The following is a 26,790-nucleotide window of genomic DNA, read 5'->3' as shown; positions in this document are numbered from 1 at the left end:
TACTTTCGTCGCTTCGTGCGCAACTTCGCGTCCATCATCGCACCTCTCACGAGTCTGCTTTCCAACAGCAAAGGCATATCTGCATGGTCACCTGCATGTGACGACGCATTTTGCCAGCTCCGCCGCCTGCTGACCTCACCACCTATTCTTCGTCACTTCGACCCTGCTGCGGCCACAGAAATTCACACCGATGCAAGTGGCATCGGTCTTGGTGCAGTTTTGGCACAACGGAAAGGCACCCAAGCTGAATACGTAGTCGCCTATGCAAGTCGCGCTCTCAAGAAGGCTGAATTGAATTACTCCGTGACAGAGAAGGAGTGTTTGGCCATAATCTGGGCGTTGACGAAGTTTCGCCCGTACCTTTACGGCCGTCCTTTCGACGTGGTCACAGACCACCACGCTCTATGTTGGCTGTCCACCTTGAAAGACCCGTCCGGACGCCTGGGGCGTTGGGCACTTCGATTGCAAGAATACGACATCCGTGTCGTATATCGTTCCGGTCGCAAGCATGCGGATGCCGATGCACTTTCTCGATCGCCATTAACACCAGATGTGGCTTCTCTGTCTCCCCCTTTTACCACCTTGTCACCGCTCGACACGACTGACATGCTTTCGGAGCAGCGTAAAGACCCACACCTTGCCTTGTTAGTCGACTACCTTACCGATCCGTCTGCTGTCCCTTCCACGAGAGCGCTACGCCGGCAAGCAGCCCACTTTTCCTTACGAGACAACATTCTGTACCGCCGTAACTACATGCCTGGTGGTCGGAAGTGGCTCCTTGCTGTCCCAACTCATATGCGCTCTGACATCTGCATGAATTTCCATGCAGATCCCCAAAGTGCTCACGCAGGTGTCCTGAAAACCTACGAAAGGCTGCGCCAGCGCTATTACTGGCGAGGAATGTATCGCTTTGTGCAGAAATACGTTCAGTCTTGCACCACTTGCCAACAGAACAAGACACCTCCGCGGCACCTTACTGGCATGTTACAGCCGCTCCCGTGCCCGCCTCGCCCATTCGACCGCGTGGGTATAGACCTCTATGGCCCCCTCCCATATAGTATCTCTGGAAACCGGTGGATTATTGTCGGAGTCGATCATCTGACACGCTACGCTGAGACTGCAGCTCTACCGGCAGCGACCGCCCACGAAGTTGCACTCTTCATTCTCCGCAGCTTCATTCTACGCCATGGTGCTCCGCGGGAATTGCCCGCGGAGTACCATGGTGATTCGCTGATTCCGGCAACTCTACCTTTGCGGCGCTCAACGTGCAAGCGCCCCGCTCTTGATCGTTTGAACTTTTAAGAAGAGGAGAAGCTGTGGCATTGGAGACTAACATACTCATCACAAGAAAGAAGCGCGGCTCGCCGGCCTCGGAACGCTCGCACTGCGCAGCAGCTCGAATTCGCGGAATCTCTGGCTGACTTAAAACAAACCTCGTGCCACCTATGTTCTGCTGAGTGAGTGTCGTGCATTGTAACACATTGGCTAGGTGTCACTTTATGATCAAGATAGTGACTGATAACAGTTCTGCTCATAAACTGCTCTCTATGCAGAAGCGTGTAGATGCAGATGTCAAAATGCACTTTGCAGTAAAAAGTGTACGATGAAAATTGTTTGTAGGCAAGCAGAAAAGAAACGGGCTATTTATAAAGGGAGGGATGCGTTTTGGGCGCTGCAGCACTGTCGACTGCCGCTGATGTAGCAGAAGTGTCGCGAAGACGCTTTTGGGCACGTGCTGAATGAACACTGGTGCACCGTTACTGAGCTTCCATCGAAGTTCTGTCTTCCCGTAGTTTAGCTGCAGCAAATTATCGAAATTCTTTTCCCATTTCCATATCTGCTTCTGGTTGAACTTGAAATGCCGGGACGTCTAGTGCACATTCTTTCTGTTTTTTTGATGCCATCGAATAACCTCAATTTTTCTCGCCACTGCGTATAACTGCTTAGGTATGACTGACCATTCACTGCAAACACAAAGCAACAAATGGCACAGAGCATGTGTGGAGCAATCGAGCTACAGTGCAAAGCAGAATCAGACTGGATTGGATTTATGGCAGCCAGCAAGACCAAAAAGGAAAAAGAAGAAAGAAACTCAGGGGACCCTACAGCTTCGCCTTTAGGAGTTGAACGTGAGAGTGATATCCCGTGTTTAGTGTGTAATCCAAACATCAAGTGCATGAAACACTTTCAAACTTGCTATATATATGCACGGACTACGCGGCCTTAAGAGAATAGGCCCAGTAGCATGTGCGCCTTTTGTACTTGGTGATCGGCTTTAAACCAGAAAGCCATCATGAAAAAAGCATGTTCTGACGCCCGCTGGCAATGAGCGCTTCTACAACACATAATATTTCATGCCGCATTGTGAAGCATGAATAAAGGACACATGTGTTTGTGAAGCATGAAAGCTAGTTTCACTTCATTTCTAAGCAGGGGAAGTTCTTTTCACTGTTCTCACACGCAGAGACGTAGCAGCGTGGTAGAACATCCACTTGCCATGAAAACGACCCTGGTTCGATCCCCACTCACACGCAATCGACCCTGGTTCGTTCCCCACTCTGAACAAAAATATTTCGATCATTTATTTTATCTGAACCATTCTCTATTTTTTGGTCAGGCATAAGATGATGATTTTTCGCTCACAACCAATAACACCGACACCGACATTACTGCGAAACGAGCCTTCAAAAGCTGTCGGGTTAAAACACAATATCTGTAGAAAAATCCCCGAAAACCTTTTTTGTCAACAGGATGTAGGAGGCCACTGTTGCCTGTATGCATTGTTGGGAAACAGTGGAAAGGGGGGGAGGGGGCTTGCATTCGTAGGGGCACATGCTCGGAATTTTACGATAGTTAACAATATAGCATACAGCAACTTAGCGAAGCCATCTAGCAGCAGTAACTCACCAGCAGAAATCATATTTAAGTGCACTCTATGGGCCATCAGACATTTGAAAACAAAAGGCACCATGCGTTACAAGCCTAATTCATGAACTCTTGGGTGAAGGAAACCCGACTGTTTTCTGCTTCAGCTGTGCTTGAAGACAGAGGCATCTTTGACAACAAAGGTTGTGTTGAACAAGAAGTGAAAGCCATTTTGTTTTTTATGGTGCTGGCCATTTCGTCAGGAAGGCACTTCACCTCTTTAACAAAAACAAATGAGAACGCCCAAATGATGAGTAAATTTGACCTTCAGGGGGCTTACTGTAGCACTCTAAACACTTGATTGCAATGTTGAAGAATGTGTTTATTTACTGTGTTCTTCAGCAGAAGTTAACTGCTTGTTGAATGAATACAATCATTTTTAGAGTTTTTGCAAGAGCTTGACTTCCAAAGAATTGACTGTGGCAAACATGGTCAAGATTCCCAAGAGTTTAACCAGGCTTCCCTTATTCACCAAAGCCATCAACAAAGAGAAGTCTACTCAACGCGAGAAGCAAAAGCTTCTTAAAATGAGATGCTGGCACTGACCTCCGAACTGCAGTGGCCAACTACTGTATTCAATAAGGATGTCACTTTTAGGCCCCTTTCCATTCATGATGCTGTTTTGTCATTGTGCATCTGGATTTGAACAGTCACGTGTTCGTTTCTAACCTTAGGGCCGAATTTCGATTGTTTGTATTCAGCGATACTGTTTCCCGCTTATATTTTTTTTTCTTGGAAGCTTGAAATAACTTTTGTTCAAGGAGAGCCGTGAGAATGTTAGAAATAAGAGTCAATAATACACCATCTAATGCATTATAAAAATCACTCTTTAACTCAAATAGTGGGATGCAAAAACGATTGTAAACGTGCAGATAACTTTCTCAATGACTCATACAGAAAATGCACTGTGGACTACCACTTGTAAGTGGGCGAAAAAACACACTCTCGGCAACAGGGCCAGAGCCCCACCTGGGCGCCACGATAGCATAAGATTTCTACAGCACCGACTCATTCCCGAAACTAGTCAAACACTTCTAACTTCTCCAGCTGGACTACGATCACGCAAGCATGTAGCTTTGCGAGCATTCACATAGGTTCCCAACAACATTGGGCCGGTGGTCTTTGATTTGATGCCTTGCTATGGTGATGAGACTGGCAAAGGCAAGCAAAGAGCACAAGCAAATGTTTGCAAAGTAAAATGTTTGTGTAATATTGCCCCCCCCCCCCCCTTAAAGGAAGAAAACCCCTAGTAAACTCGAGAGTCACCTTGCATGTGCTGTGGTAGAATCCCCAAGTGTTGTGCCTGCAAGACGTTCAGTTGAGGTGGCATGGCCTCCAGCAAGCTATGGTCATGCGGGAAGCCCTGCTTGTCAGGATGGAGTTGCTGAGCCGGCTGTTGCTGCAGCTGCAATCGTTGCTGTGGCAGCACCAGTTGCTGTGCCTGCAACTGCTGCCGCTGCTGCTGCTCCTGCAGCATTGGTCGACTTCCCGGCACTCCCTTAAAAGCCTGTAAAAGTGTTTCTAGTATGACCATGTGCTGAAGAGTTAACAATACATTATTTGATTGTTATCACTGTTGGAGCAACTACTGCATACAGTAGCGGATGGGTTCCACCTTTTTTCCACAATTTTGCTTGAGTGCAGCCTTACCATTAAAGTGCGCAATATTTGTTCAAGTTTCTATTCACGCATATAAATTCTTATTTAGTCATAGTATAAAGAGCTCACAGATAGTGCCGTGTGACGAAGCCACAGAACACCTATCACCATCTGGTGGCTCCCACAAAAAGCGCCATATGCAAGACGTGACAATTATGGCATTTTCTGGCGTGAATCAATTTATTTTTTTTATTTTTTGCAAAGTCTGGTCGGCCAAGTTGATGGCAGTGGTCTTCACACATGTCCTTAGCCAAGTATATACAGTATACTGTAGGATGAAAGCCTCCCTTAGTAGCCTCTGTTTTGCTTTCACGTTCACAACAGCAAAGGACTCATTTCTTGTGTCCATGATGCACTGTGAAAGGGCAAGTTGCATTGAGCACCGTAGAGGCATTCGACCAACTTCCACAGCTCAATTATCATCACAAATACCAGCAGATCACCACTAGGTAAGAATGTAGGAGAGTTTAATTAAGAGGGCAAACTGTAGGAACTTTTATTTTAATAGTGAGGTCGCGAATGTTGGCGCGCGTGATATCTTGATAAGCATCAATTCACCTTCGATGCGAAGAGACTGTGTGAAAACAACACTTCTCCCTGAAACAACCCTATTTGCTTACCCCAACATCTCGTATGGGTTTTGTGACATCGGATCTAAAAGAGTTGGCTGCCACCCTTACTTTGTATAACATTACAATTTGTTGCCATCGCACTCATTGAATTATACTTAACACGACGTCTTGTTGTTTTCAGAGCTAATCAGCTAATTGCTAAGGCTTTGGTCTAACGGACTCCCAGTGCAGCGCAAGACAAACGCATGACGAGTGGACCTACGAAACTTCAACGTATTCATCCTGATGTCGGAGAGTTTCTATCAGCACCTAATCTGACATCCCCTCAGTAGTGAATACATGACTATCCGCACAAAAAAAAAGTAAAGATGAACATTATTGTGGGCCACACCATGCACATGTCGTGGAAGCATGTATGCACATACGGTGTTGAAAATGAAGAGCGAACGACATGATACCGCAGAAAACTATTCGATAAAGCGTCCTTCATACGCAGTGTAGCACTGCTAATGCAAAAGTAATTTTCGTTTTTTGTTGTTTTTCGTTCGGAGGGAGAAAGAGAACACGTCGGCGCACGCGCTCATGATGAAAAGAATGGCAGCAATGCTGGCTCGTGGGGCGCAGGTCCGCCTGCCTGACTCACGCACACCCGCGTGCAATAATGAGCGCTCGCTCTCGCCTGGGAGTCCGCAAAAGCACGAGTGCGCCGTATGCGTCGCCTCCGCTTCGTCGTCGGCAGGGCAACCGCGGGAAGATGCATGCTCGTGCCAGAATGACAAAATCTGGGGCTAAATTCCTATATTGTTCGTGGCTAAAATTTGTTATATCAAGGTTGTCTCTCGCCGTTACTGTGCTACATAGAGGTCGCAAATACATGTGCTTCTATGGAGTAACGACGGTGTTAATCTATTATGGAGTAATGACGGTGTTAATCTGTTAATCTATTGTGAAAAAAAAGTTATGCGAATTCCGTAGCCAAACCCTACTAACAAATAAAGTACAATTGATACTACTGGGTTCAACACAAGTGCCAGGTCATTACTTAGTCACGTTTCAGCTCTGTCTTGGGTAATCATTATCATCAATAATAATTCTACGAGTCATGCATTCATTTTCTCTGTGGTTCCATAATGAACATAACAGTGTTCTATTGTGCAACACGATATGCTAAGTCTGGATGAAATTTTACTATATCAGCACATCATAAGAGGCTTTCGTTTTATTAAGCTCGTCTTTTTTTTTTATGTGGCATGGTGTCCACGTAACGAATGTTTGGCCTTGCACGTCTGCAAGGAGAACAAAGCAAACACAATGTCACCTATCCTGCAAGTACGCCCATCTCTCGCACATTCCTAAAAAGGCTTTCATTATTTGCCCACTTCATCAGAGCGACAAAGGAGAGACAGAAAATAAACAGGAAGACGCAAAAAAGAAGACGCTACATGCCTTTAACATCCGACTGCGATTGGCCGCCCGGTTTTCAATCGGCCTTTCTTGCAAAGAGGGACACACAAAACGAAGACAGTCACGAATGCACTCCTGCCCTTTTATTCCAGTGGCAGTCCCTTTCTCTCTCTCTCTCTCTCTCTCTCTCTCTCACACACACACACACACAAACAAGCAGACCAACACACACACACACAAATGGTGTGATCTTTACGCTTGAGAAGATGGGGATCGGTAAAACCTTTCCGTCCTCATTTTCTACCGAGTGAATGGAGGTACTCTTATTGAACTACTTGTCCTGTGCACAGCACTTTATATCTGCTCTGCCATAATATAGCTATTAAACAGTTTTTTGTGACATTGCTATAATATTGCATGATTTCTTTCCATAGAATTTTAGAGTATATTCATATTCCACATAAATTCTATTAAATTTTCAACACATAAGGACACCATACTAAACTACTGGAATGCGTAAAAAGGATTTAAATAGTGGCGGTTCATGGTCTAGCCAATGTGAGACTGCTCCGCAATATTACAAGGTCCTAATCCCAAACGACGAACTGGAATTTTGGGTAGATTGAAGACCCCCCCCCCCCCGCCAATACGGCAGTCGAGTGTATATTCGCAGCTGACTGGTTTGCAAGAGAATGGTGGCACACATCAAATGTTGACACTAATTTCAAGTGTTGGTATGGATGGAGAGGCTTTAGGCATATAGTGAAAAAACAAAACTGAAGCAGCAATGAAAGCAGCAGAAAATAGGCTGACAGCAAAGTGAAAAGAAAAAAAGCATAATTGCTGTCGAAGAACAGAAAAAAAAGAACAGAAGCAAAGGAATTTCTGGTCATACAGTGCAGCCATGAAGTGCCATTCAAAGACACTCGTGGGACAGTCAACTGTGCTTGCATTTGCAAAAAGAGTACACGACCCATCACAAGGTGAACCTTTTGAATGTTGAAAAAGCTGAACCTTATGAATGTGTGATGGTTTCTGTTTCAACGGCTTTATTTTCATAGGCATATTAGGCAAAAATGTAAGTGTACTTACTTGGGAACTCGGAACGCAGGTTCTTGAGTTCATTGGCATAGAGAACGGGTGCATAGGTGGCCCCAGAGACGGGGACCTCATCGCTCTCCCACTCGTGAATGTTGTTATATCCTTCCGGGAACGGCAGTTCCGCATCGGGATCCGTCCGCGGACTCGGGGGTGGCTCAGACTGCAGGGGACTGCATGCATACCGAAACAGCAATTACAGTAACACATGGATTTCAACCAGTTCAAGCACTTACAAAAGGCCGAAAAGTAAGGCTTCCACACAAAAGACATGCAGCCTACATAGAATGGAATCACCTGGTAGTTCATTTTGAGTAGTGACCAAGTCATTTTGGCTTTAACTCTTTCGTTACAAGCCTATCTTAATTGCTCCCCAGTAATTGGCGCTTCAAATTGTCGATTTGAGTATCTCCACTTTGTTTGTCGCGGACCTAGCACTTTGTAGTAGTTAGTCCTCCTAATCAGTTTGAATTTGCTCCTTTTCGCAAGACAAGAAATTTTTTTTACAGAACTTTGCGCGAAATATTGCACGTGTGTTGTTGGCAAAATTCGCTGGGCTTAAAAACTCGAGAGAAGTGTGCACCACTCGTGGTAATGCTACAGTAACATCAAAGCTCGGTGATCAAAAGAGCCTTACCAAGTCAAATATTAAGTAAAGGAGTCAGCTTCACAATCTTACCGTTCTGAGCGATAATAGTTGTTTGAAATACATGCCAGCTATTCACCACAGAGCTGGTGCTTCGAGTTGGGGAAGATATACTCTACAAAAAAATATTTCCGAAGGACAACCTCATGTGTGAAGTGTGCAGGTGACCTTTTCAACCATATTGCAGCAGCTTCAGTTTCACTTTTATCATTTTATCAGACACAGGGGCACATACCGTGACACTAGTCGCTTCTATGGTATCGTCGCACGAACATAAATTCTCGAAGCTATCTTGTGACCACAGTAAAATTGGCTGATGACAAATTTTGAGTTCGAGAATGACAGCAGCTCAGCTTAAAGCTCTCAGGGCGAGGATACGATAAGTCAGTATGACATTCCCAGCCACTCAGACGTTGCTTTTTTGTTTACAGCCTGAAAATGTCTCCTCTGCTGCACGTGCGTACCTGCTGACCTTTGTGCCCAATATTAAGAGTTACTTTGTCACGTGCAAAGTCCACACATCCCTGAGGAGCGATGTTCTTGTGACGGCTTCAGAGCTCAAAGAAGGCTGATGGAGCACATCTCGGCCCCGCACTACGAAGTGGCGCAAGACATTTTAGGATGGAAAAGAATTTTTTTAAACATTACCTGCAGAAATACAAATAAATGTGCTTGGATGCATACATTGAATCGTCAACCTATGTAGCTCGTGGAAAGAGGTGACACTACATAATCTAGTGAAGTTCTTTGGGCATCTGATTTATTGACGGATTGTTCACATCGCGGGCATCCATTTACATTGGAACGACTGGAGACCTCCTATTGTAACAAAAACAAAAATTTGTCGATAAGTGTGCACGAGTGCACCTGCGTCTGACGATGAACCAAGCAATGCTGTACCGCATGGCACGAAAGAGAAGCACCCATTTTCACCTTTGCTTTGTCTATGTTATCATGAACATTGTGTAGACAATCTATTATTTATTACAGAATTTCTGAGTCATTTATCGTCAAAACATATGTTCTAAAATATAGATGTTTCAAATGTGTTTACATATATCGTGTTTTTTATTGCACTGTTTACCGGCTGGGAACCAAATATTACAAACTTTTTTTCGTTTTTATCCATCCCAACTCATTTTTGTTGCCTTAAGACCAATATTTTTTAAAAGAGCATTTCATTGCGCATAATTTGATATGCTGCACTGTGTGCTGGAATATTTTTTAAGCACCCAGTAACCTTATTGCCGAGAGATGTGGAAAATAGCTATTTCATCACGGTAACAAAAGAGTTAACGCTTCTCAACATGCATATACTGCACAGAAATCGAGAGACTATTACGAAAACAAGCATTGTCTAGAAGGATTTGCTTAAGGGGTCTGTCAATGGAGCCTACAAGGTCCAGATCTTGCTCCTGTTTGCAGGCTTAAGAACTTGTCTTGGTCGACAGGACTCTGAAGATATCTCTTTGTTCGTGCCATTTATGGAGACAGGTCTCAGGCAAGCGACAACGCGACGCAGCATTTTACACGCCAAATGCCCGTGTCTTAACTATTTTCAAAATTAAAGTATTGCACTCCCCGATTGCTCTTTATTACAATGAGATATGACACATATCTGCACTCATGCACAAATCAAACCTACGTGAGTTTGCAACGAAACAGCCCTATAGCTATTCTGTGATGGCAACCACATTCCATCTGACATCTCTAATGAGAAGGTTATCAACACCAGTATTGGTTGTGTACTCCATGTTTTATCAAAAAGATGCTTCCTAGATAAAACTTGTTTTATAAATGTGAAGATTTTTTAAAGTGAAATGTTTGTGTCATTGCAATGATTTAATCTGCCCTCCTTGGAGCGGTCCACATGCATGCAGCACAGTTATTGAGGCTGTCTGTGCCCACTTCATGGACTATATGAGCGTCGCTGCCCGTATTCAGGGTTTTTTTTTATAGAACAGTTTTGCGTAGTCCCTTCAATCGCGCATATTAATTGGTGTTCCCTTATATACATGGGGCGAAAATCTGGTTCCTCACCTGCTGCACTTCTTGAATAAAGGTGACAATAAGGTAATGACGATGAGCCCACACTGTGGACGCTGGCCGGAGTGCGGAAGTTCTGCATTACGGGTGCACCAAGTGACCCCGAGGCACGGGACTGCTGCGGCAGGGGTGCCGTGCTTGCTGCCGGCGCAACCATGAAGCCCCCACTATCAGGTGGTCCTCCTGGGACACCCGACACCGACTCTGTCAATAACGGGCTCAAAGAAGCAGTGTTTCAAGACAAAAAACTGCTCGTTTCTGTTTCAAGAAGCAAATACAGACCAATGCCATAGTAAACGGTGACAAAACACGTTGTTATGAAAAAACTAAGACGTGCACGTTGTCGGTACCATTAGACGCAACAATCTCAAAGTAGCTAAATGTAATGCGATGTGTTTCTGCACTTGTGCTTCCTGTTTTATTTAGCTAGAATTGCAAAAGCCCGTGTTAGCCTCAGCCACTCAGAGAAATGTACTTGAGCACGCCTGATTTCAATAAGTTCAAGCACTAACAAAAAACACAAAAATAAAACTCCCACACAAAAGACATACATAGAATGGGAAATAAATGACCTGGCAGTTCATTTTGTGTACTGACTAATTCATCTTGGCTTTAACTCTTTCGTTACCACGCCTATCCCAATTGCTCCCGAGGGATCGATGCTTCGAATCGACGATTTATTTATGTTCATTTTGTGTGCCGTGCATCCAGCACTTTGTAGTGGTTTGGCTTTCCAATCAGTTTGAATTTGCTCTGTTTCGCAAGACAAGAGAGTTTTTTACGGACCTTTGCGCAAAATAATGTACGTGTGTTCACAAACAAAACACACCATATAGCTATTCTGTGATGGCAACGACATTCCGTCTGAAATCTCTCACGAGAGAGTTATCAACACCAGTAGTGGTTGTGTACTCCATGTTTTATCACAAAGATGCTTCCTAGATGAAACTTGTTTTATAAATGTGAAGATTTTTTAAAGTGAAATGTTTGTGTCATTTCAATGATTTAATCTGCCCTCCTTGGAGCGGTCCACATGCATGCAGCACAGTTATTGAGGCTGTCTGTGCCCACTTCATGGACTATATGAGCGTCGCTGCCCGTATTCAGAGTTTTTTTTTATAGAACAGTTTTGCGTAGTCCCTTCAATCGCGCATATTAATTGGTGTTCCCTTTTATACATGGGGCGAAAATCTGGTTCCTCACCTGCTGCACTTCTTGAATAAAGGTGACAAGAAGGTAATGACGATGAGCCCACACTGTGGACGCTGGCCGGAGTGCGGAAGTTCTGCATTACGGGTGCACCTAGTGACCCCGAGGCACGGGACTGCTGCGGCAGGGGTGCCGTGCTTGCTGCCGGCGCAACCATGAAGCCCCCACTATCAGGTGGTCCTCCTGGGACACCCGACACCGACTCTGTCAATAACGGGCTCAAAGAAGCAGTGTTTCAAGACAAAAAACTGCTCGTTTCTGTTTCAAGAAGCAAATACAGACCAATGCCATAGTAAACGATGACAAAACACGTTGTTATGAAAAAACTAAGACGTGCACGTTGTCGGTACCATTAGACGCAACAATCTCGAAGTAGCTAAATGTAATGCGATGTGTTTCTGCACTTGTGCTTCCTGTTTTATTTAGCTAGAATTGCAAAAGCCCGTGTTAGCCTCAGCCACTCAGAGAAATGTACTTGAGCACGCCTGATTTCAATAAGTTCAAGCACTAACAAAAAACACAAAAATAAAACTCCCACACAAAAGACATACATAGAATGGGAAATTAAATGACCTGGCAGTTCATTTTGTGTACTGACTAATTCATCTTGGCTTTAACTCTTTCGTTACCACGCCCATCCGAATTGCTCCCGAGGGATCGATGCTTCGTATCGACGATTTAATTATGTTCATTTTGTGTGCCGTGCATCCAGCACTTTGTAGTGGTTTGGCTTCCCAATCAGTTTGAATTTGCTCCATTTTGCAAGACAAGAGAGTTTTTCACGGACCTTTGCGCGAATTAATGTACGTGTGTTCACAAACAAAACACACCATATAGCTATTCTGCGATGTCAACGACATTCCGCCTGACATCTCTCACGAGAGAGTTATCAACGCCACTAGTGGTTGTGTACTCCATGTTTTATCACAAAGATGCTTCCTAGATGAAACTTGTTTTATAAATGTGAAGATTTTTTAAAGTGAAATGTTTGTGTCATTTCAATGATTTAATCTGCCCTCCTTGGAGCGGTCCACATGCATGCAGCACAGTTATTGAGGCTGTCTGTGCCCACTTCATGGACTATATGAGCGTCGCTGCCCGTATTCAGAGTTTTTTTTTATAGAACAGTTTTGCGTAGTCCCTTCAATCGCGCATATTAATTGGTGTTCCCTTTTATACATGGGGCGAAAATCTGGTTCCTCACCTGCTGCACTTCTTGAATAAAGGTGACAAGAAGGTAATGACGATGAGCCCACACTGTGGACGCTGGCCGGAGTGCGGAAGTTCTGCATTACGGGTGCACCTAGTGACCCCGAGGCACGGGACTGCTGCGGCAGGGGTGCCGTGCTTGCTGCCGGCGCAACCATGAAGCCCCCACTATCAGGTGGTCCTCCTGGGACACCCGACACCGACTCTGTCAATAACGGGCTCAAAGAAGCAGTGTTTCAAGACAAAAAACTGCTTGTTTCTATTCCAAGAAGCAAATACAGACCAATGCCATAGTAAACGGTGACAAAACATGTTGTTATGAATAAACTAAGACGTGCACATTGCCGGTACCATTAGACGCAACAATCTCAAAGTAGCTAAATGTAATGCGATGTGTTTCTGCACTTGTGCTTCCTGTTTTATTTAGCTAGAATTGCAAAAGCCCGTGTTAGCCTCAGCCACTCAGAGAAATGTACTTGAGCACGCCTGATTTCAATAAGTTCAAGCACTAACAAAAAACACAAAAATAAAACTCCCACACAAAAGACATACATAGAATGGGAAATTAAATGACCTGGCAGTTCATTTTGTGTACTGACTAATTCATCTTGGCTTTAACTCTTTCGTTACCACGCCTATCCCAATTGCTCCCGAGGGATCGATGCTTCGAATCGACGATTTATTTATGTTCATTTTGTGTGCCGTGCATCCAGCACTTTGTAGTGGTTTGGCTTTCCAATCAGTTTGAATTTGCTCCTTTTCGCAAGACAAGAGAGTTTTTTAGGGACCTTTGCGCGAAATAATGTACGTGTGTTCACAAACAAAACACACCATATAGCTATTCTGTGATGTCAACGACATTCCGCCTGACATCTCTCACGAGAGAGTTATCAATGCAACTAGTGGTTGTGTACTCCATGTTTTATCACAAAGATGCTTCCTAGATGAAACTTGTTTTATAAATGTGAAGATTTTTTAAAGTGAAATGTTTGTGTCATTGCAATGATTTAATCTGCCCTCCTTGGAGCGGTCCACATGCATGCAGCACAGTTATTGAGGCTGTCTGTGCCCACTTCATGGACTATATGAGCGTCGCTGCCCGTATTCAGGGTTTTTTTTATAGAACAGTTTTGCGTAGTCCCTTCAATCGCGCATATTAATTGGTGTTCCCTTATATACATGGGGCGAAAATCTGGTTCCTCACCTGCTGCACTTCTTGAATAAAGGTGACAATAAGGTAATGACGATGAGCCCACACTGTGGACGCTGGCCGGAGTGCGGAAGTTCTGCATTACGGGTGCACCAAGTGACCCCGAGGCACGGGACTGCTGCGGCAGGGGTGCCGTGCTTGCTGCCGGCGCAACCATGAAGCCCCCACTATCAGGTGGTCCTCCTGGGACACCCGACACCGACTCTGTCAATAACGGGCTCAAAGAAGCAGTGTTTCAAGACAAAAAACTGCTCGTTTCTGTTTCAAGAAGCAAATACAGACCAATGCCATAGTAAACGGTGACAAAACACGTTGTTATGAAAAAACTAAGACGTGCACGTTGTCGGTACCATTAGACGCAACAATCTCAAAGTAGCTAAATGTAATGCGATGTGTTTCTGCACTTGTGCTTCCTGTTTTATTTAGCTAGAATTGCAAAAGCCCGTGTTAGCCTCAGCCACTCAGAGAAATGTACTTGAGCACGCCTGATTTCAATAAGTTCAAGCACTAACAAAAAACACAAAAATAAAACTCCCACACAAAAGACATACATAGAATGGGAAATAAATGACCTGGCAGTTCATTTTGTGTACTGACTAATTCATCTTGGCTTTAACTCTTTCGTTACCACGCCTATCCCAATTGCTCCCGAGGGATCGATGCTTCGAATCGACGATTTATTTATGTTCATTTTGTGTGCCGTGCATCCAGCACTTTGTAGTGGTTTGGCTTTCCAATCAGTTTGAATTTGCTCTGTTTCGCAAGACAAGAGAGTTTTTTACGGACCTTTGCGCAAAATAATGTACGTGTGTTCACAAACAAAACACACCATATAGCTATTCTGTGATGGCAACGACATTCCGTCTGAAATCTCTCACGAGAGAGTTATCAACACCAGTAGTGGTTGTGTACTCCATGTTTTATCACAAAGATGCTTCCTAGATGAAACTTGTTTTATAAATGTGAAGATTTTTTAATGTGAAATGTTTGTGTCATTTCAATGATTTAATCTGCCCTCCTTGGAGCGGTCCACATGCATGCAGCACAGTTATTGAGGCTGTCTGTGCCCACTTCATGGACTATATGAGCGTCGCTGCCCGTATTCAGAGTTTTTTTTTATAGAACAGTTTTGCGTAGTCCCTTCAATCGCGCATATTAATTGGTGTTCCCTTTTATACATGGGGCGAAAATCTGGTTCCTCACCTGCTGCACTTCTTGAATAAAGGTGACAAGAAGGTAATGACGATGAGCCCACACTGTGGACGCTGGCCGGAGTGCGGAAGTTCTGCATTACGGGTGCACCTAGTGACCCCGAGGCACGGGACTGCTGCGGCAGGGGTGCCGTGCTTGCTGCCGGCGCAACCATGAAGCCCCCACTATCAGGTGGTCCTCCTGGGACACCCGACACCGACTCTGTCAATAACGGGCTCAAAGAAGCAGTGTTTGAAGACAAAAAACTGCTCGTTTCTGTTTCAAGAAGCAAATACAGACCAATGCCATAGTAAACGATGACAAAACACGTTGTTATGAAAAAACTAAGACGTGCACGTTGTCGGTACCATTAGACGCAACAATCTCGAAGTAGCTAAATGTAATGCGATGTGTTTCTGCACTTGTGCTTCCTGTTTTATTTAGCTAGAATTGCAAAAGCCCGTGTTAGCCTCAGCCACTCAGAGAAATGTACTTGAGCACGCCTGATTTCAATAAGTTCAAGCACTAACAAAAAACACAAAAATAAAACTCCCACACAAAAGACATACATAGAATGGGAAATTAAATGACCTGGCAGTTCATTTTGTGTACTGACTAATTCATCTTGGCTTTAACTCTTTCGTTACCACGCCCATCCGAATTGCTCCCGAGGGATCGATGCTTCGTATCGACGATTTAATTATGTTCATTTTGTGTGCCGTGCATCCAGCACTTTGTAGTGGTTTGGCTTCCCAATCAGTTTGAATTTGCTCCATTTTGCAAGACAAGAGAGTTTTTCACGGACCTTTGCGCGAATTAATGTACGTGTGTTCACAAACAAAACACACCATATAGCTATTCTGTGATGTCAACGACATTCCGCCTGACATCTCTCACGAGAGAGTTATCAACGCCACTAGTGGTTGTGTACTCCATGTTTTATCACAAAGATGCTTCCTAGATGAAACTTGTTTTATAAATGTGAAGATTTTTTAAAGTGAAATGTTTGTGTCATTTCAATGATTTAATCTGCCCTCCTTGGAGCGGTCCACATGCATGCAGCACAGTTATTGAGGCTGTCTGTGCCCACTTCATGGACTATATGAGCGTCGCTGCCCGTATTCAGAGTTTTTTTTTATAGAACAGTTTTGCGTAGTCCCTTCAATCGCGCATATTAATTGGTGTTCCCTTTTATACATGGGGCGAAAATCTGGTTCCTCACCTGCTGCACTTCTTGAATAAAGGTGACAAGAAGGTAATGACGATGAGCCCACACTGTGGACGCTGGCCGGAGTGCGGAAGTTCTGCATTATGGGTGCACCTAGTGACCCCGAGGCACGGGACTGCTGCGGCAGGGGTGCCGTGCTTGCTGCCGGCGCAACCATGAAGCCCCCACTATCAGGTGGTCCTCCTGGGACACCCGACACCGACTCTGTCAATAACGGGCTCAAAGAAGCAGTGTTTCAAGACAAAAAACTGCTTGTTTCTATTCCAAGAAGCAAATACAGACCAATGCCATAGTAAACGGTGACAAAACATGTTGTTATGAATAAACTAAGACGTGCACATTGCCGGTACCATTAGACGCAACAATCTCAAAGTAGCTAAATGTAATGCGATGTGTTTCTGCACTTGTGCTTCCTGTTTTATTTAGCTAGAATTGCAAAAGCCCGTGTTAGCCTCAGCCACTCAGAGAAATGTACTTGAGCACGCCTGATTTCAATAAGTTCAAGCACTAACAAAAAACACAAAAATAAAACTCCCACACAAAAGACATACATAGAATGGGAAATTAAATGACCTGGCAGTTCATTTTGTGTACTGACTAATTCATCTTGGCTTTAACTCTTTCGTTACCACGCCTATCCCAATTGCTCCCGAGGGATCGATGCTTCGAATCGACGATTTATTTATGTTCATTTTGTGTGCCGTGCATCCAGCACTTTGTAGTGGTTTGGCTTTCCAATCAGTTTGAATTTGCTCCTTTTCGCAAGACAAGAGAGTTTTTTAGGGACCTTTGCGCGAAATAATGTACGTGTGTTCACAAACAAAACACACCATATAGCTATTCTGTGATGGCAACGACATTCCGTCTGAAATCTCTCACGAGAGAGTTATCAACACCAGTAGTGGTTGTGTACTCCATGTTTTATCACAAAGATGCTTCCTAGATATAACTTGTTTTATAAAGGTGAAGATCTTTTAAAGTGAAATGTTTGTGTCATTTCAATGATTTAATCTGCCCTCCTTGGAGCGGTCCACATGCATGCAGCACAGTTATTGAGGCTGTCTGTGCCCACTTCATGGACTATATGAGCGTCGCTGCCCGTATTCAGAGTTTTTTTATAGAACAGTTTTGTGCAGTCCCTTCAATCGCGCATATTAATTGGTGTTCTCTTATACACATAGGGCGAAAATCTGGTTTCTCACCTGCTGCACTTCTTGAATAAAGGTGACAAGAAGGTAATGACGATGAGCCCACACTGTGGACGCTGGCCGGAGTGCGAAAGTTCTGCATTACGGGTGCACCTAGTGACCCCGAGGCACGGGACTGCTGCGGCAGGGGTGCCGTGCTTGCTGCCGGCACAACCATGAAGCCCCCACTATCAGGTGGTCCTCCTGGGACACCCGACACCGACTCTGTCAATAACGGGCTCAAAGAAGCAGTGTTTCAAGACAAAAAACTGCTCGTTTCGATTCCAATAAGCAAATACAGACCAATGCCATAGTATACGGTGACAAAACATGTTATGATAATTAAACTAAGACGTGCGTGTTGCCGGTACCATTAGACGCAACAATCTCAAAGTAGCTAAAAGTAATGCGATGTGTTTCTTGACTTGTGCTTCCGGTTTTATTTAGCTAGAATTGCAAAAGCCCGTGTTAGCCTCAGCCACTCAGTGAAATGTACTTGAGCACGCCTGATTTCAATAAGTTCAAGCACTAACAAAAAACACAAAAATAAAACTCCCACACAAAAGACATACATAGAATGGGAAATTAAATGACCTGGCAGTTCATGTTGCGTATTGACTAATTCATCTTTGCTTGAACTCTTTCATTACCACGCCTATCAAAATTACTCCCGAGTGATCGACGCTTCGGATTGTCGATTTAAATATGTTCACTTTGTCGTGCACCCAGCATTTTGTAGTGGTTAGTCCTCCTGATCAGTTTGAATTTGCTCTTTTTCGCAAGACAAGAAAGTTTTTTACAGACCTTTGCATGAATTAATATATTTGTGTTGTTGGGGAAATTTGCTGGGCTTACAAACTCGACAGAAGTGCCCACCACTCGTGGTAATTCTACAGTACCATCTTGGCTCAGTGATCAAAAGAACCCTTTCCAAGTCAAATATCAAGCTAAGCAGTCAGCTTCACAATCTTACCAAGCTGAGCGATAATAATTGTTTCAAATACATGCCAGCTATTCGCCAGAGAGCTGGTGCTTCGAGTAGGGGAAGATATACTGTACAAAAAAATATTTCCGAAGGACAACCACATGTGCGAAGTGAGGAGGTGGCGTTTTCAACCAGTTTGCAGCAGCTTTAGTTTCGCTTGTATTGTTGTATCAGACACAGGGGCACATATCGTGACACTAGTCGCTCCTATGGCGTCGTTGTCGTACGAGCATGAATTCTCGAAGCTATCTTGTGACCACAGCTAAATTGGCTGATGACAAACTTTGAGTTCGAGAATGACAGAAGCTCAGCTTAAAGCTCTCAGGGCGACGATACGATACGTCAGTACGACAATCGCAGCCACTGAGACGTTGCTTTTTTGTTTACAGCCTGAAAATGTCTCCTCTGCTGCACGTGCGTACCTGCTGACCTTTGTGCCCAATATTAAGAGTTACTTTGTCACGTGCAAAGTCCACACATCCCTGAGGAGCGATGTTCTTGTGACGGCTTCAGAGCTCAAAGAAGGCTGATGGAGCACATCTCGGCCCCGCACTACGAAGCGGCGCGAGGCAATTTAGGATGGAAAAGAATTTTTTTAAACACTACCTGCAGACATACAAATAAATGTGCTTGGATGCATACACTGAATCGTCAACCTATGTAGCTCGTGGAAAGAGGTGACACTACATAATCTAGTGAAGTTCTTTGGGCATCTGATTTATTGAAGGATTGTTCACATCGCGGGCATCCATTTACATTGGAACCACCGCAGGTTTTCTATTACAACAAAAAGAAAAACTTATTGATGAATGTGCATGAGTGCACCTATGTTTGACGATGAACCAAGCAATGCTTCACCGCATGGCACGAACAAAGGAGCAGCACCCATGTTCACCTTTGCTTTTCTATATTATCATGAACATTGTGTAGACCATCTATTATTTAATACAGAATTTCTGAATCATTTAACTTCAAAGCATATATTCTGAAATATACTTGTTTCAAATGTGTACATATATAGTGTTTTTCATCGCACTGTTTACCAGCTGGCAACCAAAAATTACACACTTTTTTCGTTCTTATCCATCCCAACACATTTTTGTTGCTTTGAGACCAATATCTTTTTAAAAGAGCATTTCACTGCGCATAAATTGATAAGCTGCACTGTGTGCTGGAGTATTTTTCAAGCACGCAGTAACCTTATTGCCGAGAAATGTGGAAAATGGCCATTTCATCACGGTAACGAAAGAGTTAAGACCACTTCTCAACACGCATCGACTGCACAGAAATCCAGGGACTATTACCTAAACAAGCATTGTCTACAAAAATTTGCTTGAGGGGTCTGTCAATGGAGCCTACAAGGTCCAGATATTGCTCCTGTTTGCAGGGTTAAGAACTTTTCTTGGTCGACATGACTCTGAAGATATCTTTTTGTTCGTGCCATTCATGAAGACAGGCCTCAGGCAAGCGAGAACGCGACGCAGCATTTGGCACGCCCAATGCCTGTGTCTTGACTATTTTCAAAATGAAAGCATCGCACTCCCCGATCGCTCTTTATTACAATGAGATATGACACATATCTGCACTCATGCACAAATCAAACCTACGTGAGTTTGCAACGAAACTCGCCCTATAACTATTCTGTGATGGCAACCACATTTTTTCTGACATCTTTAACGAGAAGGTTATCAACACCAGTATTGGTTGTGTACTCCTTGTTTTATCACAAAGATGCTTCCTAGATATAACTTGTTTTATAAAAGTGAAGATTCCTTAAAGTGAAACTTTCGTGTCATTTCAATGATTTAATCTGCCCTCCTTGGAGCGGTCGACATGCAGGCAGCGCAGTTATTGAGGTGGTCTGTGCCCAGTTTATGGACTATATGAGCATCGCTGCCCGTATTCCAGGTTGTTTTTATTATAGAACAGTTTTGAGTAGTCCCTGCAAACTCTCATACTAATTGGTATTCCCTTACATACATGGGGCCAAAATCTGGTTTCTCACCTGCTGCCCTTCTTGGATAAAGGTGATAAGAAGGTGATGAGGAGGAGCCCACACTGTGAATGCTGGCCCGAGTGCGAGATTTCCGCATCACGGGTGCAGGTCGTGACCTCGAGGCACCGTACCGCTGCGGCATGGGTGCCATGCCTTCTGCCGACGCACCCATGGAGCCCACACTATCAGGTGGTCCTCCTGGGACACCCAACGTCGACTCTGTCAATAGCAGGCTCAAAGAAGCAGCATTTCAAGACAAAAAACTGCTTGTCTCTGTCCCAAAGAGCAGGGTACAGACTAGTGGCATAGTATACTATGACAAGGCATGTTATTATGGGTCCACTTAGTTGTGTGCGTTGCCGGTACGATTAGATGCAACAATCTCAAAGTAGCTAAAGGTAATGTGATGTGTTTGTTCGCTTGTGCTTCCTCTTTCATTTTGCTATAATTGCAAAAGCCAGTGTCAGCCTCAGTCACCCAGTGAAATGCACTTGAGCATGCTTGTATGTACAGAGAACCATGCTCAATAATTAATATTATTTCGCATGGAATTATATTAAGCTTGTGTGAATACTCGAAAAAATAATGCAGTATTTAAATTCTTTTTGAACCAAGTATAAATTATTAAATATTTGAAATTACAGGAAACAAACGAACAGGTGCATATTAGTCCGAACGTAACACCCCGTCGCAGTGGTTTCAATGCACTTAAGTAATCCTAAGCCATGAACCCCGTATCAAAAAGAAATTCACACTGCAGTGAAGCCTCACTTGAAGGTTAAATTGAAATATTACCACCACAATGACTTCCTTTTGTGTTTAAAAGCTCGATATACCAACTTACTTGCTCAAAGTATAATAAATTTTTATATGTTACATATTTGACAGGCTATGCCCAGCATTGTAACGAAGGTCAAGCACTTGCGACAATTGAAAGCTGTTTCAACTTCGATGCAAAAAAAAAAGAAATCCTACATTTGCACAGGCTTTGACTCAATTAAAAAATTATTGTGCAGATTAGTTTGGCTGTGATAAATTTGCGCCTTTTCCCTTATGATATGAGATATATATACTATTCCAACTTGATTAGAAATTATTCAACCCAAATCACTATTCACTTCAAACATAAAATTTGCTATTCCCACAAGCCAAAATTATATAACCTACAACTTGACAGGACATGTGCCCTGTTGAATGTGCCGTGTTTAGTGTAGTGGTGCTTCAAACTTCACGATCAAACAACAAACCTGTACAGCTGTTATAAGTGTTGCTATTGCTCCCAGCAGCCATTTGCATAAATCTCTCGCCAGCAGACACTGCCTTCAGCTCTTTGTTTAAAAGTAGAAGTCACCCACTTTAACGTTTAAGCAAGCTTCAATTCCAGTCATCATTACACAAGGCATTCATATCGAAAAGGTGTAAAATATGTGATAGGTCTCTCATTACCCATGCAGGGGCTTTCTTTTTTCTTCCGAGGGTTAAAAAATGGGGTTATTTGCCATACGATAGCAGACACATGCGTTAAAAAGGTTTTATCAAATATATTATAAATAGAATCTGCAAAATTTTCTTCTGAGATTCAGTGCAGTGCAAAGGCTAACTGGTGAATGATTTATTCGACTGATATATTTCTCAGGCAGTGAGATAGGAATAATCACATACAGTGGACTGCTATGACCATAATGAAACTATGCAGCTGAAGTCCTGGTGAAAAGCGAAGCCTGCCAACATTAATAAGCACAGTACAGCACCACAAGTGTGAAGCAATACTGTGCACAGCAAAGAAATGTGTTACAACTATCATCACAGCTAATCACACCTTGTGAAGTGATCTTCCACATCCTTGCTGACACTTTGTGATAACTGTGAACGCTAAGTACCCATGAGATGTTCACTCTTTTATTACAAGTGAAATGCTAGACAATGCACGTTAACATTTCTTCACAAAATAAACAGAGATCTGGCATTGTCTCTCTTGTAACACTTCACACTTAGCGTGAAAGTGCAATAACCCTTCTAGTGCGATGTTGCAGAGTGCAGTTTATGTGAAAAAACATGGTCAATTTAGATTCCTCAGTCATAAGAATTTGTATAATACAAAAGTGAAACTTTTCCTTACAGTCCACTGCATACAGATGTAATAGAGCTCGCACAATGTCCTTTTCATGTTTGACAACCATAGCACCATTCAACGTGAACAGAAAGACATCGCCACTTAGTCACACATCTCCATCTCTTCACTAGCGTCCATCATTAATGTTTAGACGAACCGTTGCAGCCATAGATGCCTGTGGTAGCTGTAGCAGTTAACGGTGAGAGCGGAACCAGAGAAAGCGGTGTGACAGCAAGAAAAGCATGACTGGGTTTGACGCCGAACTTAGGCTAAGATAGCTCATCCCCACAGGTTAGAGTTATTGAACACCACTGCCTGATCAGAGGAAGGAGGAGGAAGAAACAACTTTAATGATGCCAAAAATGGGTAAAGTGAGGGAGGGGGAAAGGGTTAGGGAAGAATACTATGAGCCCTCAGGCTGCTCTAGGTGGCCAAAAAGTCCGTGCGCTTCGGCGACCCCTATGGCCCAGCGTACGATCTGGAGTTGATCATCTGGCCGTGCGCTGCGCAGAGCAGCCTCCCATCGCTACTGTCGCTCAGCTCCCGCAAAGGGGGGATTCGGCTTGTTTGGACAAGTTCTATATGTACCAGCCCATAAATCACTGTCCCAGACTGAGCAAATCGTTTGGCGTCGACTCCAAAACGGGCACCTTGATTTCCCCCTTCATACATTCTAAAATTCACCCGCATGACACCTTACCTCACTGTCGCCTCTGACCAGAGGGAAACGCAACATGCGTCATGCCATCTCTTTGGCCAGCCGCAATTATTCGCCGGGTGAGTTGCGAATGCGAAGTTGAAACAGGACGAAATTGGCGGGCGTTGGAGAGTCAGCAAACTATTGAGTATGGATTAGTATGGGTGGGTGCTATGAGCAACTTCGACCCTTGGGGTAAGGTCGCCACCAGGGGGTGTGTTAGAAGTTGACAAAATTTCACTACCCTTATGGAAACGCGCCGATTGGGACGGATGCATAGAAACGGCGGGTTGAAGAAGCTAATCGCAGATGTTACGGTCATGATGCATTACTACATTATAACGCTGTGAAAGCACAGCAGTAGACATGATTGTAGTACTTTTCAAAGCACGCAATGTATATATGTGGCTGTGGCGCAGCGAATAGCGTGCCCGGCATGTGTTGTCCCGGACCCAGGGGTCAAGGATTTGAATTTCAGAGACAAAACTTTTTTTCTGTCTTATGGTCATGCGTATTTTTGGGCATGATCATAAGACAGAAAAGGAGGTGGGCGAAAAGTTAACTTCTCGCCTACCTCCTTCTCGGGTGCTACAACCACATCCATTTGATATGCAACAGCGAGAAAAATGAGAAGTGGGGTTAGTGTGCAGCAGTTGGCATACAACCGCGTTGCGATGGCAAAAGGCACACATTGCTGCTAAGGTTTTGCAAATGCCACAAATGCACACACAGTGAAGGCAACATAGTCATTGGCAGCCTAATTATGTACAGTTCAGCACAAAGGCCTTTTGGAACAATTGCCAGTTTAGCCTATCTTGTGTGAGCAAATTCCATTTTATCCCCGAAGGTTCCCAATTTTACAAGGCCATCCAACTCTCTGGCTTCCACAACTGCGTTTTCAATTCTTTGGCACCTATTCTACTGCTCTTAATGTGCACCCTTTGTTTGCTTTATGCATTCTGTGGCCAGCCCAGGTCCATTTCTCTCTGTACGACCCCTCTCTATTCCCTGACCTATTCTGCCATCCTCTGATCTTGTAATGTTGCTTCCATCGTATTCTTTTCTTCTATTGCACAATGCGTGGTCCTCAACTTTTCACTAGTTGCTTCGTTATTTCCCATCTTTCAGCACCACATGTTAGAACTTGAACCAACAGTCTGTGGCTGCTCACTCTAAAGCACACCTTGGCTGCCGTCCTTTGTAGAGAGCCCACTCTGGAATCCCAACGGGCTCATCAACAGGGAAGACTGCTGTGCAGTAGTGGAGCTGCCTTGTGGAGCTGCGAGTTGGCCCCCCGAGGGCTGGTGTGCCCATCCCACTAGCTGCCCCTGGGATCGATCGATGGTGGGAACCTCGGTCCAGCTCCTACCAGGCGCCAGGAAAAACGCCTCCTTCATGTAAAACTGGCCGGTAAACATCCTCGCCTGGCACGTGGGTGGCTCTGTAATGAAACAGCACCTGGTTGATTCCCAAGCTCGAACATAATGATAAACAGGCTCTGGGCACACTTTCACAAAGAAAAATACAGGCACTGGTGGACAAGAAAAATGCTGATAATATTCTTTTGTGACTGCCAGCGCAATACACACACAGCCACTCATCAATCAGTACCAACTCAACCAGTTGTCAGTACTGCCGACAGTACTCTTTTACAACTGACAACAGGCTCCTTTCTAAACCGAATTTCCATGTTAAAGCTTCGCGACATCATAGAACACAACGACAAGAAAGCTGAGAAGAAAGACAAAGCATCCTGCAACTGTTTTGCTTTGTTTTTCTCCTTCTTTTGCACTGTTGTATCACCAACTCGTCCGCAGGATTGCTCCCCGAATTTCATCTTTAAGCACATACACAAGCCTTGCAGATAGTTAAAAGAACACCAGTTCTGCGCACCACTTGGTCTATAAACAGAAAAGAAAAAAAAATTAAGGTGCACGGAGTCTTGGCACGATGTCCTCGCAAGATAAGCAAGAGGTAAAATGTAGGAGACCGAGGCAAAATGACTGATGGGGAAAAGAAGTGAGTGATAGGACGAGGCCCAAGAAAAGTGCTGTAAACAAAGCAAGCGGGGCAGAATCAGGTGCTGCTGTTACCCTCCCTCACTACGAGCTCAATAATTCTGCTAAAGTAAGAGGTTTAGTTTCTTACGCAGTCCTACCTGGACATAATGAATACAGGTATTGTAATTGTGTCACAATATTTATATATATATATAAAAAAGCTATGCACCCACATTGTAGTCTTAAAGCGAATACCTGCAAGCAACGTGACTGCCCATTATGATGGGTGACTGGCTTAGAACCAAAAAGTCGTAATGATAATACATCTTCTAATGCCCAATGGCAATGAACACTTGTACCAAACTATATTACTGCGATATTATATAATGTATTGTGAAGCCTTTCTACAGGACACACGTGTTTGTAAAGCACAGATGATTTTTTACACTGCCTTCCAAGCAGAAGAAATTCTTTTCACTGTACTTTTAAGCAGACGTGTGGCTGTGTGGTATAACATCTGCTTACCATGCAAACGGCTTGGGTTCAAGTGAAGATTTTTTTTTTCAATTTTATTTGCATCTTTCTGAATTTTTCTGTTATACAAAAGATGATTTTATGCTCCCAGCCAACGATGCCAGTAGCAATGCCGGAATTTCTCTAAAATGGCCTCTTTGACCCTATTGCATCTATAAACCGTGACTATGCTAATAAGGTGGCATTGGGGGCTAGTTTGCACATCTTCAAGTTTGATACATGAGGCTACGTTCTACATGTGACGACACTTCCACCCATAAATAAAAGCAGCACCCTTTAATAGGTCTTCTGCAAACAACCCCTTTGCCTGATCGTCCGTTGCCAGAAACAGCATTTGGCACAGTTGCAAGGAACCGGATGACTGCTATTTACACATCCTGTCTCTCTTTCTAGTATGCTTGTGTGTGTTCAATGGAACATGGAAACATTCACTCAATATCAACTAGCCCAAATAAATGCCTTAAAGTGGCAGATACTGTGGTCCATATTTTAAATGCGAAGTATTTTTTTAGAGAACTGCAGGAACTTTGAGCCTTTCTGTCAGTCTGCCTATCTAGCAGCCTTCATCTGCGTGCTCTCGTGATCGTCTTCTTATGTAGGAGTAGACCAAAATTAGTATGGGAGAATGAGAGGCTGGGACGAATATTTCTTTCACGCTGGTGATGACATAAATTACAAGAAATCACATCATGTACGTCATCAAACCCTTTTCTGCAGACTTGTGTGACACATATCTGTATACCACGAGCGGCAGTATGAAAGTATGCACCGTAGGTGATTGACAGTTGAAATATGCCTAGAAACAGCGGGAACAGGCATCGTTTCTTGAAATGCTAGAAAAGAAGAAAACTGACATTGGCAGTGTTAACCCCATAAATTCA

General features: G+C 43.9%; 1 protein-coding gene across 1 annotated transcript; it reads right to left on the bottom strand.

The window, feature by feature from the left end:
• Positions 1-4,171: 4,171 nt before the first annotated feature.
• On the bottom strand, positions 4,172-24,787 carry LOC142814425 (uncharacterized). The gene is made up of 3 exons (XM_075893185.1): positions 24,559-24,787; positions 7,653-7,831; positions 4,172-4,446 (listed from the first exon to the last, which is right to left on the bottom strand). Exons 1-3 carry the CDS (start codon positions 24,687-24,689, stop codon positions 4,172-4,174), a joined length of 585 nt encoding a protein of 194 aa, XP_075749300.1. The 5' UTR covers positions 24,690-24,787.
• Positions 24,788-26,790: the final 2,003 nt, after the last annotated feature.

This window comes from Rhipicephalus microplus, chromosome 4, assembly GCF_043290135.1.
Source record: "Rhipicephalus microplus isolate Deutch F79 chromosome 4, USDA_Rmic, whole genome shotgun sequence".
Classification (NCBI taxonomy): domain Eukaryota; kingdom Metazoa; phylum Arthropoda; class Arachnida; order Ixodida; family Ixodidae; genus Rhipicephalus; species Rhipicephalus microplus.
The sequence above is the reverse complement of the archived record's forward strand: the minus strand, read 5'-3'. Positions and strand labels throughout refer to the sequence as shown.

What these genes read in the sequence shown, in the direction of transcription:
- LOC142814425 (XM_075893185.1), bottom strand. Translation starts at nt 24,689, where the DNA reads ATGGGCACACCAGCCCTCGGGGGGCCAACTCGCAGCTCCACAAGGCAG. An exon ending in TACAAAGGACGGCAGCCAAG is followed by an intron (nt 7,832 to 24,558) that starts GTGTGCTTTAGA and finishes GTATGCATGCAG; the next exon opens with TCCCCTGCAGTCTGAGCCAC. An exon ending in CCTGCGTTCCGAGTTCCCAA is followed by an intron (nt 4,447 to 7,652) that starts GTAAGTACACTT and finishes TGGTCATACTAG; the next exon opens with AAACACTTTTACAGGCTTTT.